Raw genomic sequence first — 15135 nt, forward strand, 5'->3', positions numbered from 1 at the left:
ACATGTACTGTCTAATTCCCAATTCACCTCACTGTTAATATATAACATACAGAAGACTGAATACATAGTCTGTCAGTGAGACTTTTTTTATTTGTTTCATCTACATTATTCTATACTTTTGCCACATGTCTCTGTCACTAACTACATCTTCATAGGTTAAGTCAGATCCCCTTGGTACCATAATTTCAAATTTCAGTCCATATATCGTCTGTCAAAAGGGGACAACTAATTACCTTAATTTTTTTTAACTTATTAGTTGACAATTATTTTGATCCCTATTTTAATATTAAAATACGTAAAGGAAACAAAAATTAATAGCTATGATTTTTTATATCAGTATTTCACATATCATGACCATGAGACAGTTGTTCTGGAGGCTAGTAATTTTTAAATATAAAGTTCTTGGTTTAAATAAGCATGCTGTTCAAAAACACAATTTATATCAAAAGGTTCAAGATTCTGTAAATTTCAGCTGAATGTATGACAGGTTGAAATCTGTTTAATGGTCAACCAAGTAAATGTCTTTGCATGGTATGCAGGCAGAATATACTTTTTTTAATTACCCTGAGAAGTTTCTTATCTCACTGACCCAATAGTGTTAACAAGAGGCTAACAAATTACCTTTTAAAATTACAGTACCTCATTTCACATGTTTAGCATACTCTAAACTCTAATTTCAGGACAATATTACATTTCTGCTTTGAGACAAATCATGCTTTCCTCACACTATCAATAACTTAAAAAGTAATGAAACAATATATCATATTTCTTAGTAAGCAATATTTGCCAATATGCAATGGATGCTGAAGTTTAATAGTACAAAACATAATATTATATATGTTTACATTAAATTTTAATTGCAAATCTTAAAACGTTATCCTTGTGTTGCAATTGAGAAATGGTGGAAATGAAATATCTTCCTTTCTGAATATTTTTATTTCTATGATACCACATTTTCTTTTGTAATTTATTAAAAATATAAGAAAACTATGATTAACTTACCATATTGATAGCATTCACTGGACCAATGCTATTCACATACATATCTGTGTGAATTAATGTTGGTTTCACTGCAAGAAAATCAAAGAGAATATAAAAATGGAAAAACACTAATTCAGTGCTTTAGTCTTTACTTATATTTATTTTGCTATGTTAAAAGTGATTTATTTGAAATTACTTTGGAGCCAGTGCCTTATTCACCACATTTGAATAACTTAATTTTTTCAAAGAAGTTTTCTTTTTTGAAACATACACAGCAAAGCAGAGTACAAGTTTGATACTGATTATTCTTCTGAAACTTAAAATAAACAAATGAGAAAAACATGCTCATTTTTCTCTTTATCTTCCTTTCAGGTATCTTGAACTCTGACATTTTTTTTCTTCAAGCTCAAGAATCAATTTGAACAGTGAATAATACATGAACAAAATTAACTAAGTGACTCAGAAAAAAAATACATGTAAGAAACCATAAGTATACAGAAACAGCAAGAAATACTATGAGTTATCTCTAAAACACTGCCTGCCGTTGATTCTTTTTTATGAACACTTTATCCTCATAAACTTCTGGCCAACACAAAATCAATCTTCCTTAATGACTTAATGGATTCGGTGTCTCATCAAATAGTACAAAAGAGCCATATGGAAACCAATACACACCTATTTGTCAAAGAAGACTGATATTACCAATCTTTAATATTACATCCATGACCAAATGCCTGTGCTTCATTTTCATTTAACATTTAATGAACCGGATTCATAATATTCAGAGTTTCCCAGACGGACATTTCCCTTGTCTTTATCTTTTTCATTCAATGTGCCATCCTCTAAGTCTCTGTGGTCCATTAAATTCTCCTCTATACTCTGCATCTATATCATTATCTTCTCCTCAAACAAGGACAATATTTTTCTGCTTTTTGAATTTTGGGTTTGATCATCTGACTTGCTTTAGCTATGAAAATGAGGCCAATAAAATCTGACGGTTCATTCCAAGGATAAAATGGATGCCCTTCTACTTTCTCTTTTGCTTTTTACTGTTGCCATGAGATACATATTCCCAGCAAGTTGCTGGAACCAGGGGCAGAAAGTTGTCAATGCTCCTAAATGAGCTGGCCTATCTGGGCTTGCTTTTAATTGAATTATCCTTGGTAGAGTTTGAAACAAATATTATAATTGTCTGCCAATGTGATATTCTGAACATTTATGACAGCAATAGGTAACCAATATATTATTTCTATTTGATTTTTTTTAAAGCATGAAGTTTCTTCTAGTTTTTGTCTTACTATCTAGGAAAATATTCATTTCTTTTTTTTGTTTTTATCTGGTTTATATATTTGGTCACATCCAGTGTTTAGAGCTTACTGTATTGGTTGGCCCTGATGGTTCAATCTTGGCAACCTAAGGGGACCTTATAGGATGCCAGGGGCCAAATCTGGGTCAATTGTATGCTAGAAATGCCCTTCTCACTGTACCATTACTCCCCCCAAAATATCCATATCTAGCTCTCATACCTCACTGAGAAAAAAATCCTTTGAATTTAACATCACTTTGAGTGAATATTACTTCTGACTATTCAGAATATTCTGAAAATTACTACTGAATATATACAATGAGTATTACTTCTGAATATTTCTACTTTATTGATCTTTTAATCATAGTGTTTGAAATCTTCTGGCTATTGTATCATGCTGATGTTTTCTTCAACTTTGATAGGCCTGTATAATAGGAACTTCCCTCCATACCACATTACAGACCCAATTAACATACCTCCTATATCAGGACGAAGTTTATTGTCATATCCTTCTAGGAGGTTATTTAAGATGACAGTTACATCACCCTCAGGAACTTTTGGAGTTAAGACCCATGTTTTGTTGGAAGCATAATCTTCATAGTCATCATCAGATTTCTGGCTAGTGAGGCTAACAATAGAAAGAGAGAGAGAGCGAAAGAGAAAAAGAGAGAGAGATATGAAATCAACATACAAGTAGACTTTTAATCCATGGAGTACCAGTAGGAAAGAAGTAGTCAAAATTATAAGAACATATTAGAATAATTACAGTGAAAACTCATCAGAATGTTAGTCTAGATTCTAGCTCCTTAAACTGTTGGGAACATAATTTTTAAAAATTGTCTTGAGGGGGCCGGAGAGACAGCACAGTAGTAGGGTGTTTGTTTGCTTTGCAGGTGACCAACCCAGGACGAACTTGGGTTTGATTCCCAGCATCCCATATGGTCCCCTGAGCCTGCCAGGAGTGATTTCTGAGTGCAGAGCCAGGAGTAATCCCTGAGTTCCACCAGGTGTGGCCCAAAAACCAAAATAAAAAAATAAATAAAAATGGTCTTAGAATAAATTTTTTTAATATCAGTAACTATTTTACTTAAGAGCCTGTTATATATATTTATATAAAACCCCCAGGGCTGTACAAAACATTCTTGAGCAAAAAGAAGTGATAAGAGCAACAGCAACTGATAGTGCAATGGGTAGGATACTTGGCTTGCATGCAATGACTGGGATTCATCCCAAATATAGCATATGATCCCCCAAACTTAAGTGCAGATAGGGAGTAAGACCTTAACTGGATGTGACCCAAAAAACCAAAAGGGAAAGAAAAATGACAGTATAAAGTTTCCCTGACTAAGCTAACTGAACTGCAGAGAGTAGATCAAAACATTAAAAGTGAAGTTTCCAGGGACCAGAGAGATAGAACAGCAGGGCATTTGCCTTGCATGTGGCCAACCCAGGAGGGACCCGGTTTAATTCCCAGCATCTTATATGGTCCCCAAGTTTGCCAGCAGCGATTTCTGAGTGCAGAGCCAGGAGTAAGCCCTGAGCACCACTGGGTGTGGCCCAAAACCAATCAATCAATAAATAATGCTTAAAAGAAATAAAAGTGGTATCTCCAGTTTTCTAAAAATGTCCTGCTTTTCCAAACAACCATGTTTCCAGTTATTTTTAATTTATACATAGTTGGTGTTCTTCCCACCAACCTGCCTGGTTTATGAAGAACATTAAAAAAAAAAAGTAATTTTTGTGAGAGTGCTGCATAAAGGATCAAACTGTATAAAAAGACTTGTGGCATAATGCCTTCTTCTTTTAGGCTCTTGTACAGTTTTCTTAAAATTACTCATGGCAGTCTCTGGGGGCCATATGGAATGCCATGGATTGAACTTGAGTCAGCTGTGTGCAAGGCAAATGTCCTACCTGTTGTGCTAGAGCTCCTGGCTCCCAAAGAATCTTTTATTTTAAAGTATCTCTTTTTCTCCTTTTTCCATTCCTTCTCTCTCTTTCACATACAAATGTGCCTTCCAAGAAAGACACATTCTTCTAAAATAGTTTAGGCATTAAATTATTTGATGTGCTTGCTTGTTTATATACTAACAATTACAGTTCTGAGCATGGGAGTATGTGTGATAGTCATTACTATTATCTGGGAGAGTTGAAAAAAATACATTAGGGATTCTGGCTATGAAGAAATGCACTTTCCAGAAATGCACTAATAATTGCCTCAGAGTCATTATATACCAGATGCCACACAGTAGTCAAATAGCTTGTTTCATATAAAAACATTGCTGACTGATGTTTTTCATATTTCTGATGCCTTCTTATATACGGATAACTGAAATAAAAAAAGAGAATACATATACTTAGGTGAACAAAATAATCTCATCTCACATGAAAAAATGCTTTCTATCTCTCATCATTAAAAACTGCAAAGATGAGGATTTTTTTTTTTTTTTTTTTTTTTGGTTTTTGGGCCACACCCGGCGGTGCTCAGGGGTCACTCCTGGCTGTCTGCTCAGAAATAGTTCCTGGCAGGCTTGGGTGCTCAGGGGTCACTCCTGGCTGTCTGCTCAGAAATAGTTCCTGGCAGGCTTGGGGGACCATATGGGACACCGGGATTCGAACCAACCACCTTTGGTCCTGGTTCCGCTGCTTGCAAGGCAAACGCCGCTGTGCTATCTCTCGGGGCCCAAAGATGAGGATTTTTAAAAAGAAGATGGGGACTAAAAATTAAGTAAAAACTAGAGTGAGATATCAGTTTATCCCTATGAGAATAGCCTGTATCAAAAAAACCTAGAAACAAGAGATGTTAGTGAGATGTATAAAGAAAAGAAGCCTGGTAAACTTCAGGTAGAAATGCAAATTGGTACAGTCTTTGTAGAAACTATGAGAGAACCCTTATAAAATAATATGTCTTATAACCCAGTGAACCATAACAGGCACTTCTCCACAGATTACATTCATGGCAGCACAAGTCACAATAGCCATTTGGATCAACAAATAACCATCAAAAGCTCAATGGATAAAGGAACTATGGTATATAAGCTCAAGAAAACACTCTTCTATCATGAAAACAATAAAAGCTTGCCTCATAAGGGGGTAGGAAAATAGGTGGACGTCAAGGTGATAATACTAAGTGAAATAAGGAAGATGGAATCAGATTTCTAAGGGAAACAAAAAGGCAAAAGAAATTTCCAAATTTCTAAACTCAGTGTACACTGGTGGCTATTGGGATTAAGAACCGGTAGAGAAGAAAGGAAGAAATATGGTGGTGAAAGATAAGGGTGGAGGAGGACGTCTTTGGGGGACTGGAGTATAACTGGGACTGTGGAAATCAGTGCTTCCATTATAGAAAGGTGTAAAGTTGTAACCCCAAAACTTCTAGAATATTTTAAGACAATACTATTTTATTTATTTTTTGCTCTATTGGGGGGCCATACCCAGTGCTACTCAAATATACTTTTGACTTGATGTTCAAGAATCACTCCTGACTGGGGTGACCATATAGAGTGGTGGGAATTAAATCTTGGCCAACCACATGCGAGGCAAGTGTTCTTCCTGCTATACTATATCTCAGGACCAATAAATCAATTTCTAAGATGGGGGGAAGTAGTATAGGGGTTAAGGCACTTGACTTGTATGGGCCTGTCCCCTCAACTCCATCTCCTATCCTGTTTAATCATCTGTACCATGTATGGTTCCTGAGTACAGTCAGAGACACTCTTGAAAACAGAACCTAAAGGAATTTGTGAATACCACCAAATGCAGTCCAATACTCATTTTCCACCCCAATAAGATATAAAATTAAAAAAATATTAAGAAATAAGATATAACACATACTTTGTTTTATGACTTTCAAGGCAAGTTATTTAACCTAATAAAACCTCAAAATTGCTATTTTCTAAAGCATGTAGACACTAATATTCATGTCACGCTTTTCTGTAATGTTAAGATAATACTTTTATGTGCTAAGCATGTATGTCTGACATGTGACCTTCAAAATAGGCCCATTATATTTATTGTTTAAAAGTGACCATTGGCAGATTTCCAACAGCAGCTCTACCATTTAACTAAATCTAGACCTACACATTATGCTTCAGGCTTGTATCTAATATGGGCTGAGAACAACTAAAAACATCTGTTTTCCAGGAAGGAAAATAATGAGCCCCTACATTATAAGTAAATGAAGTTTTTATTTGCTAGAGCTTTCCCAGCTGAGGTCTAAATTAATGGGCCTGGTGCAGATTCTGGGATTGTTTCCAAATTTGTCTTAAAAAGAAAAAAATAGAAGAAGAAATAGCTTCTCTCATTCAATAGTGAATATTTCTTTCTCTAGGATTCTTTGAAATCAAGAATCTCATTTGTAGGTGAAGGATAAAGAGGTTGACAGATATCTGGAACTGTGAACTCTAAGAAGAGGCCTGAACACACATATATTGAAAATGAGTCCAAAAAAGAGATAACTTAATAGCTGAGTGGGTGGAGAGCTGACATAAACTTGGACTATAAGCTAATGGCACCTATCTGAATGTAAAATCACTTAGAAGTGATTCATCTTAGAATTTCAGTCAGTGTTTACCAGTAGTGTGTGGTCTCATGGATATGTGTGTGTTGAGGATGAACTAGTAAGAAATAAAGATTCTCAAGTACCTTGTTTAAATTTTCCCAGCCAAATCTCCATGTTGTAAAATAAAATATTTATTTTATTTTTCTCTTTACAGCTTTATGCATGACTTGAATTCTGTGCACAACTACAAACACTTAAAGAGCTCAAATTTTTTTGACAAAACCTATTTAGGGAACTAAAAGTGACTTATTAAAACAAAAAATATTGTAGATAACAGTTCAATATGAGGTTGATCTCAGTTATATAAAAGATTCTAAGTATTTGGATCTTGGTCTATATTCTGAATATTTGTCACTATGAAGGTTAACCATATGGTTTATAGCATTTAATTTTTTATTTGTATTTGTATTTATTGGTTGATTGATTGTTTTTTGGGCCACATCCGGTAATTCTCAAAGCTACTCCTGGCTCTATGTTCAAAAATTGCTCCTGGCAAGCTCGGGGGCCCATATGGGATGCCAGGAAACAAAACAGATCCATCCTGGGTCAGCCGCATGCAAGGCAAATGCTTTTCCACTGTGCTGTCTCTCTGGCCCCTAGCATTTTAAATTTTAATCCTGGTATTTTACAATCTCAAAAGTTCAATAAAACTTGAGGTAATGTAGGGATAGGCAATAAGAGAAATAAATTTTCCCAGACTTGTACAAGACAAACATTTCAATGGAAATTAAAAACATTGTATTTTCAGTCTTCAAATTTATTAATATTTGTGATTATAAAATCAGAATATTTAGGGGATAACATTATAGTACAATATTTAGGACATTTGCCTTGCACGTAGTAGTGCAGGTTAGATTCCTGGCACCCTATATGGTTGCTCAAAACCCAATGATACCTGAATGAAGATCCAGAAGTAAATCCTGAGCACAGCCAGGTTCAAAAACTAAAAAATAATACAGTCATCCTGCCCAAAGCATTACCCAGATTCAGCAACAATCCTTTATCAAAATTCCAATGGCATTTTTCAATGAAATAGACAGGCACTACTAAAATTTGTGGGGAATCACAAAAGATTATTTTTAAAGACAATCAATGAAATTCTGAGAAATAAATAAGGATAGGGAACATCACATTCCTCAACTTTATAATATAAAGCTATAGGAACAGTGTGGTCTTAGAAAACTGGGCTAGCACATGCAAAAGATGATTATCTTATACCATGCACACAAATTAATTTTAAATGGATTAAGGCTTTAGAAATATAATCCACAAAACATAAACTATGTGAAAGATACTGACCTCAGTGATATCTGCAGTGATTGACTCTAAGTGGCAAGCAAAACAAAACAAAAATTAAGATACTATATTGTAGCAAACTATAAGCTTCTGCAGGCTGGAACAATAGTACTATGGTAGGGTGTTTGCTTGAACGTAGTCAACCCAGGTTTGTCCCAGGCACCCCAATCTGGTCCCAGGAGGCTTCCAGAAGTGATCTAAGTGACCCCTGAGCACAGCCAGGTATGTCTCCCCCCAAAATAAAACTAAAAAAAAATAAATAACTTCACAGAAAACCAGAAGCTATTATTAAAAATAAAGACATCCAATTCAAGAAAAATATACAGCCTACACATGCATGCATCATACAACTGGCAAAAAGATAATATCCACAATATGTAAGAAACATAAAACGCAACAACAAAATCAAATAGCCATATAAAAATTGAAGGATTTGAAGAGGCACTTCTCCAATAGATGACAGGAAAAAAATGTTTATAATTTATCACTAAGGACATGTGGATGAAAATAAAAGATATCTTCTCAGACCTGGGATAAAAGTCTACTTATAGCATTTTATTTTAAAAATAAAAGTCAAACATAGAAAACATCAACAGTAATATAAAGAAAAACGAAGCCTTGTTCACTGTTGATAAGAACTGTAAATTGGTCCAGACTTTATTAAAAAAACAGTACATAAAAGTCTCAAAATCTTAAAAATACAAATACCATATAATCCAGTAATTTCACATCTAGGTTTCTATCCCAAGAATACCAAAACATCAACTGGAAAGAATGCATCTTTGCCACAATTCTACTTACAATTGCCAATACTTGGAACAATCTAAGTATCCAATGACAGATATCTGGGTTAAGAGGATTTGATGGGTAGACACAAAAGAACCCTACTCAGTGAAAAGAAAAAATGAAATCCGTTCTTTCTATCACAAGTATAAAACTGGAGAGGATCATATTAAGTGAGATAAATCAATGGAAAGACAAGCACAGGATACTTTCCTTCATATGCAGTATAGAAAAAAACCAGCAATGGTCTTGTCAATGTCCAATGAAAACAAATCACAGATCTGAGGGAAGTGGGCTGGAATGGGTCCAGTGTTTTGTGATGAGGTTTGTGGCACTTAAGTGATGGGCCTGGTATGCTGAGTTTCCCTAAAGCATACTTACATTCTGATAAGTCAGTGTTACCACCATATAAAAAATTTAAAGCTCATACATTTTTATGTGTGAGTACTTAAAATTTTACTACCAAAAATAGTTTCTGTTCTGTTGCTATTATCTTTGCTGTGATTTATTTTTACTATTACTGTTATATAAGTATCATTACCCTTTATTATATTCACAGTGACCATCCTGCTATATCAAGTACTCTGAAGACTGTTGAATAAAGTGAGAATCCTACTCTCTAAAAGCATAATTAACAAGGAATGTGGCAAGGGTCAGAGATATAGCATAGGAAGGACAAGGGGTATAAAATGCCCATCTTGCAGCAGAACTAGATTCTATCCCCAGCACCACAAGCTCTATCAGAAGTCACTGCTAAGCACAGAGCCAACAGTAAGCCCTGAGCACTACCATGTGTATCTCTCCCCACTTCATAAAAAAATAAAAAAGAATGTGCTGTTCTTACTTCCCAGGGGAGTGATATTAGAGCTTGTCGAGTTCTATAAACTTGGCCAAACTCCAGGAGCTTTGCATGCATTGGACTCTGTGCCTACATAGTTACATGGTTTTGTTCTTTCCCAAATAGCTGGCAAATCTTATTCCTTTTTAACCTTCATTTTCAACACAAACATCATGTTCTGATAAAATCTATCCCTGACTCTATTGTGCACCAGAACCTTTACAGCATATTCTACCCAATATGTAAAGGTTGATTGCTACTTTGATTGCTTCTTGGCATCTGCTACATTGTCTTTATTTTTGTATGTTTTCATTCTTAGATAACATATCCCATAAACTCAATTAAGATTTGTAGAATCAGGGGTCTGAGCAATAATAGTACAGCAATAAGGTGTATGCCTTGCATGCGGCCAACACAGGATGGAACCCAGTTCGAACCCGAGTATCCCATATGGTCCCCATGCCAGCCAGGAGCTATTTCTGAGCAAAGAGCCAGGAATAAACCCTGGGGACCACATATGGTCTCTCGAGCCTGACAGGAGAGAATTCTGAGAGCAGAACCAGGAGTAACCCCTGAGTGCTGCTGGGTGTAGCTCCAAAACAACAACAACAACAACAACAACAGCAACAACAAAAGCAAAAGATGTGTAGAATAATTTCTTCTTTCTGTTTCCTTAATATCAATTATATTGACCATAATAACTACAGTAATAAGTTTACTTATAACTTTGCTTATATACTTAAAAGTTTACTAAGTTCAAGGAGTGTCTTCTCTTTGGAAAGAGAATATATATATGTATATATATATATACATTCTTATATATATATATACACATTCTTTCACTTAATCTTTACAATACTGATATTCCTACACTAACCCCTGATTTATAAGAGTCACTTTAGTTTGCTAAAATCAAATTGAATAACCACTAGGTTGGCAAAGCTTTGAAAAAAGATTCACCTAATGAATCTGCTATTGTACATCTAGCAAACAGTAAGATCATCAAAAATAAAGTTTCTTGAGCTAATTTCCCTTAGGACAATATATTAGTTTTAGTTTGAGACCAATAAAAGCGTGACACCTTTAGCACAAAGTTAGTAACATAATATTTCCATTGGAAATACTGACGATTTGATCTACCCAGACTGAGAAATAAAAGCAGAGCTTGCAATTTCTCGCCTTTTTTGTTTTAATAATATCTTTATTTAAACACCTTGATTACAAACATGATTGTGATTAGGTTTCAGTCATGTAAAGAACACCCCCTTTCACCAGTGCAACATTAACACCACCAATATCCCAAATTTTAATATTATAAGAACAGTGAAATGTGAAATGAGTATAAAAACAAAAATACGCTCAGACTAAGAGAGCTGGAAGAAACCCAAGAGACTATTTGATGTAGTAATTGTACTCTTTTCAAATTTCATAAGTCTTTGAACAAAGTTTAAAATCAACATCAGAGCCATTCACCATTTTCTTTCCTCATGTGGAGCCTCCAGATGGGCTCTCTAAATTCTTGAAAACTCTGAAGTGCACAGATTGAAAACTTTTGAGCTTCTCTTGCTGTTGTTTTCCAGGTTTGCAATTTCTCTTAATGGGTGTGATAAGCTACCTAAGTTAAGCTCTCGACATGAAAAGTAATTCAGACTGCAGAGCAGGTCAGACATCAGGCCAGCTCGTTTTGAAAGATGTCCTCCAGTCACTGCAAAATATAGATTCTGGTATGGTAGATTAGATGCCCACAGTGGAAAAGACTTGGAATTTTATCATGGCAGGAGAGGACTCATATCCGCTCCTTCAGGAGAACTCAGAATTCTTGAAAGACAAATGTTTTCAGTGAATGGGAATATTCAAGTGCCAGTTGCTTTTTTATATAGAACCTTTAAAAATTTTGTGGAATTTGGGCCAGAGAGATAGCATGGAGGTAAGGCATTTGCCTTTCATGCAGGAGGTCCCCCGTGCCTGCCAGGAGCAATTTCTGAGCCTGGAGCCAGGAATAACCCCTGAGCACTGCCGGGTGTCACCCAAAAACCGCAAAAAAAAAAAATGGGATTCTATAACTCCACGACAGTTACATAACTGCATAGAACCTATTCAGAAATAAAAGGCCTATACAAAGGTGTATACAACATGGTTAGAGCAATCCCTACATATAAATTTGGGTAGTAAAGTAGAAGATTTCCTTGACCAACTCTTTTTTAAATTGATTTTAAATTTAAGGTACAAGATAACAGTTGTTGTTGTATTTGGGTCATTTGTCAAATATATATTCTGATGTATAAAATGCAAACTTAGGGGCCAGCAAGGTGGCACTAGAGGTAAGGTGGCTGCCTTGCAAGCGCTAACCAAGGAAAGACCGAGGTTTGATCCCCCAGCGTCCCATATGGTCCCCCCAAGCCAGGGGCAATTTCTGAGCGCTTAGCCAGGAGTAACCCCTGAGCATCAAATAGGTGTGGCCCGAAAAAAATGCAAAGTTAATTTGATTAGTAACCAATTACCTATATCAAGTATTTTTGAGGTATTTCATTAACTAGGATGAATTTTATTGAGAAAGTTTATAATTCATGAAATTCAAACTAAATTGGATTGTGTTAGAATAAAATTTATAAAACATATACATACAAAGTCTGTGCAGGATGAGCTTCATGGTGCTTTGAGTCAGTTTCTGAACCACATATTTAAAAATTAATTCTATTGCTCCATTTTATTCTCCATTATGTTAATGCAAACTCAAAGATGACAACTATGTATCACAAGATACTGACTACAAATCCTCACTTCAATGCTTCCCTGTTTATAGTGACAAAAGCCAGAAACAAATTATTCTACAATTTTTTAAAACATGCGTGAACTGTCTACATTTCTGAAAGTCTCCTCCAAGTATCATTTGTGTGGCACTAATCTAACACATATGAATTCATGAATTCATACTCTATGAGAAAGTGTTTAATTAAATCTAATATCCAAAATGGAAGTCTTAATATAAACATGTGTATTCATAAATACCAAGTAAGGAAACAGTTTTTTAAGAAGTTGATGATGAAAAATTTGGCTCTATAATACTTATGGAGGGCAGAAATTATAAAAATTTAAAAAATCAGTGTAAAATCATACAGAATTATTAATTTTTTTCCAGAATTAGTCCCCTTGGATATTTTTTAACCCATGCAAAAGTGGAGACTATGAAGCAGCTAAATTCAGCTAAAAGGAAAACTTTTTAGGCAATATCTGCTCTCGATAAGCATTCACGTATCTTCTAATTCCTAACATCTTTTTTGCTTTTTGGTTTTTGGGTCATACCCTAGCAATTCATTGCTTTCTCCTAGGTCTACATTCAAGGATCAATCCTGGAGGAGCTCATGGGACCAAATAGGGTGCTGGGGACTTACCATGGGTTGGTTCCATGCAAGTCAAATGTTCCACTATCTGTCTGGTCCTTAACCTCTAGCTTCATAATTATGGATTGTGGTCCCAAATTTTGTCTTAAAATAAATGTATGGGGGTTGGAGCAGTGGCGCAGTGATAGGGCATTTGCATTGTACACGGCTGATCTAGGACGAACCATGGTTCAATCACCTGGTGTCCCATATGGTCCCCCAAGCCAGGTGCGATTTCTCAGCTCATAGCCAGGAGTAACCCCTGAGCATCACCGGGTGTGGCCCCAAATCAAAAATTTATTTATTTATTTGTTTATTTATTTATTTATTTATTTATTTATGGGACTGGGGATATAGCATAGTGGTAGGGTGTTTGCCTTGTACACAGCCAACCCAGGATGGACCTGGATTCGATTCCTGGCATCCAATATGGTCCCCTGAGCTTGCCAGGAGCAATTTCTAAGCACAGAGCCAGGAGTAACCCCTGAGTGCCATCGGTTTGGCCTCCAGACCAAAAAAACAACAAATAAAATAAAATAAAATAAAATAAATTTGTGATTGTCAGTAAATGTTTGGTTTGCATACCTATTTTTATATATCCAGTATTATTTAAAAAGTTGGTAAAGGTTTTGAGATTAGGAAAGTTTCAGAAGCTCTGCTCTAACTCACACAGGCCACACCTAGATTTAGTGCCAAAGGAATTGCATTTAGTGTTTATCAGTACACAGAGGCATCATTAATTACACAAATGTATATGCCCCAAATCAACAGAATGGATGCAAAGAATATGGTATATATACATAGTGGCTTCTGCCAGTCACTCCTCTACTTTCTTTTACCATTTGGGTATTTTTAGTTGTTTTAAGCACACCCAATTGTGCTTAGGGCATACTCTTGGATTTGTGCTCAGCAATCACATCTGGTGGGCTCAGGGGACCATACAGAGTGGCAGAGGATCAAACCCTGGTGGGCCACATGAAAAGCAAACATCTTAACTTTATACTTTCTGGCCCCTCGTTTTCTAAGAAGAGCAACAGAAAGAAAGCTTAGCACTTCTGGGCAGATAACGATATTACGTTCAGATGTAATCACACTGCTTAATTTCATTGTATTTGAAGATGTGTTCTGTTATGAAAAATAAAACTTAATCACCCATTCTTAATAGTTTTATTAAATATATTAAATAGATATATTGAAAAGAATACACAAAACAATATTATGTAAGCACATGATATTTGCATTCACATATGGTAAAAACCATGAAGTAAGCTAAAGATGGCAAACAATGACCCCGTTATTCAGACCTCACCATTTTTCAGTTAACTAGCAGGTAACTGAGATTCTTTTGTGCAAAGCATACAGACAGATTAAAGGAACTGCCAAGTGCAACGCAGATATCAAAACACCTCTCAACTCTTTGAGGAGAAATATACCTGAAAAATGTAACAACTAAATAACTATTCAAGCAACAATAAAAACACATGGTAGAATATGACTAATCTCCGTCTGTCAGTACCTCCAACCTGTTATTAAGATTTTTTTCCCAACAATGTGCATCTGTAATTGTCTTTTAAATCTCCATTTATTTTTTGTGGTGTTTTTTTGGGGGGTGGAGGACATCTGGTGATGTTCCAGCCCTACTTCTGGTTTCTATGTTCGGAAATCACTTCTAGTGGTGCTTACACAGACCATAAAATGTACCAGGAATTAAAACAAGGTTGATCACATGCAAAGCAAGCATCCTACATGCTGTACTATCAATCTGGCCCTAAATCTCTATTTCTGTGGTAAGGAAAAATAATATTTTATAGGCCACAAAACACTTAGGGGAACTGAAAAAACTACCAGCAAAATAAGATATAAACATGGAAAGTTGTTGACACAGAGACAAGGGGACTACCAGTGGACAGAAAAATCTTATGTCTTTTTTTTTTTTTTGGTTTTTGGGTCACACCCGGCAGCACTCCGGGGTTACTCCTGGTTCTACGCTCAG

At 35.6% G+C, this 15135-nt stretch overlaps 1 protein-coding gene across 1 annotated transcript in view; it reads right to left on the reverse strand.

Annotated features, from left to right (window-relative positions):
- The window catches only part of GABRG2 (gamma-aminobutyric acid type A receptor subunit gamma2), a 117313-nt gene that overhangs the window by 78707 nt on the left and 23471 nt on the right, over nt 1-15135 (reverse strand). Inside the window, exons 2-3 of the mRNA XM_049775675.1 lie at nt 2764-2915; nt 1003-1070 (exon numbers count right to left, since the gene is read on the reverse strand). Of these exons, the coding sequence (XP_049631632.1) occupies nt 1003-1070; nt 2764-2915 (220 nt within the window). The remainder of the gene's footprint in view (nt 1-1002; nt 1071-2763; nt 2916-15135) is intronic.

Source organism: Suncus etruscus, chromosome 6 (assembly GCF_024139225.1).
Source record: "Suncus etruscus isolate mSunEtr1 chromosome 6, mSunEtr1.pri.cur, whole genome shotgun sequence".
NCBI lineage: Eukaryota > Metazoa > Chordata > Mammalia > Eulipotyphla > Soricidae > Suncus > Suncus etruscus.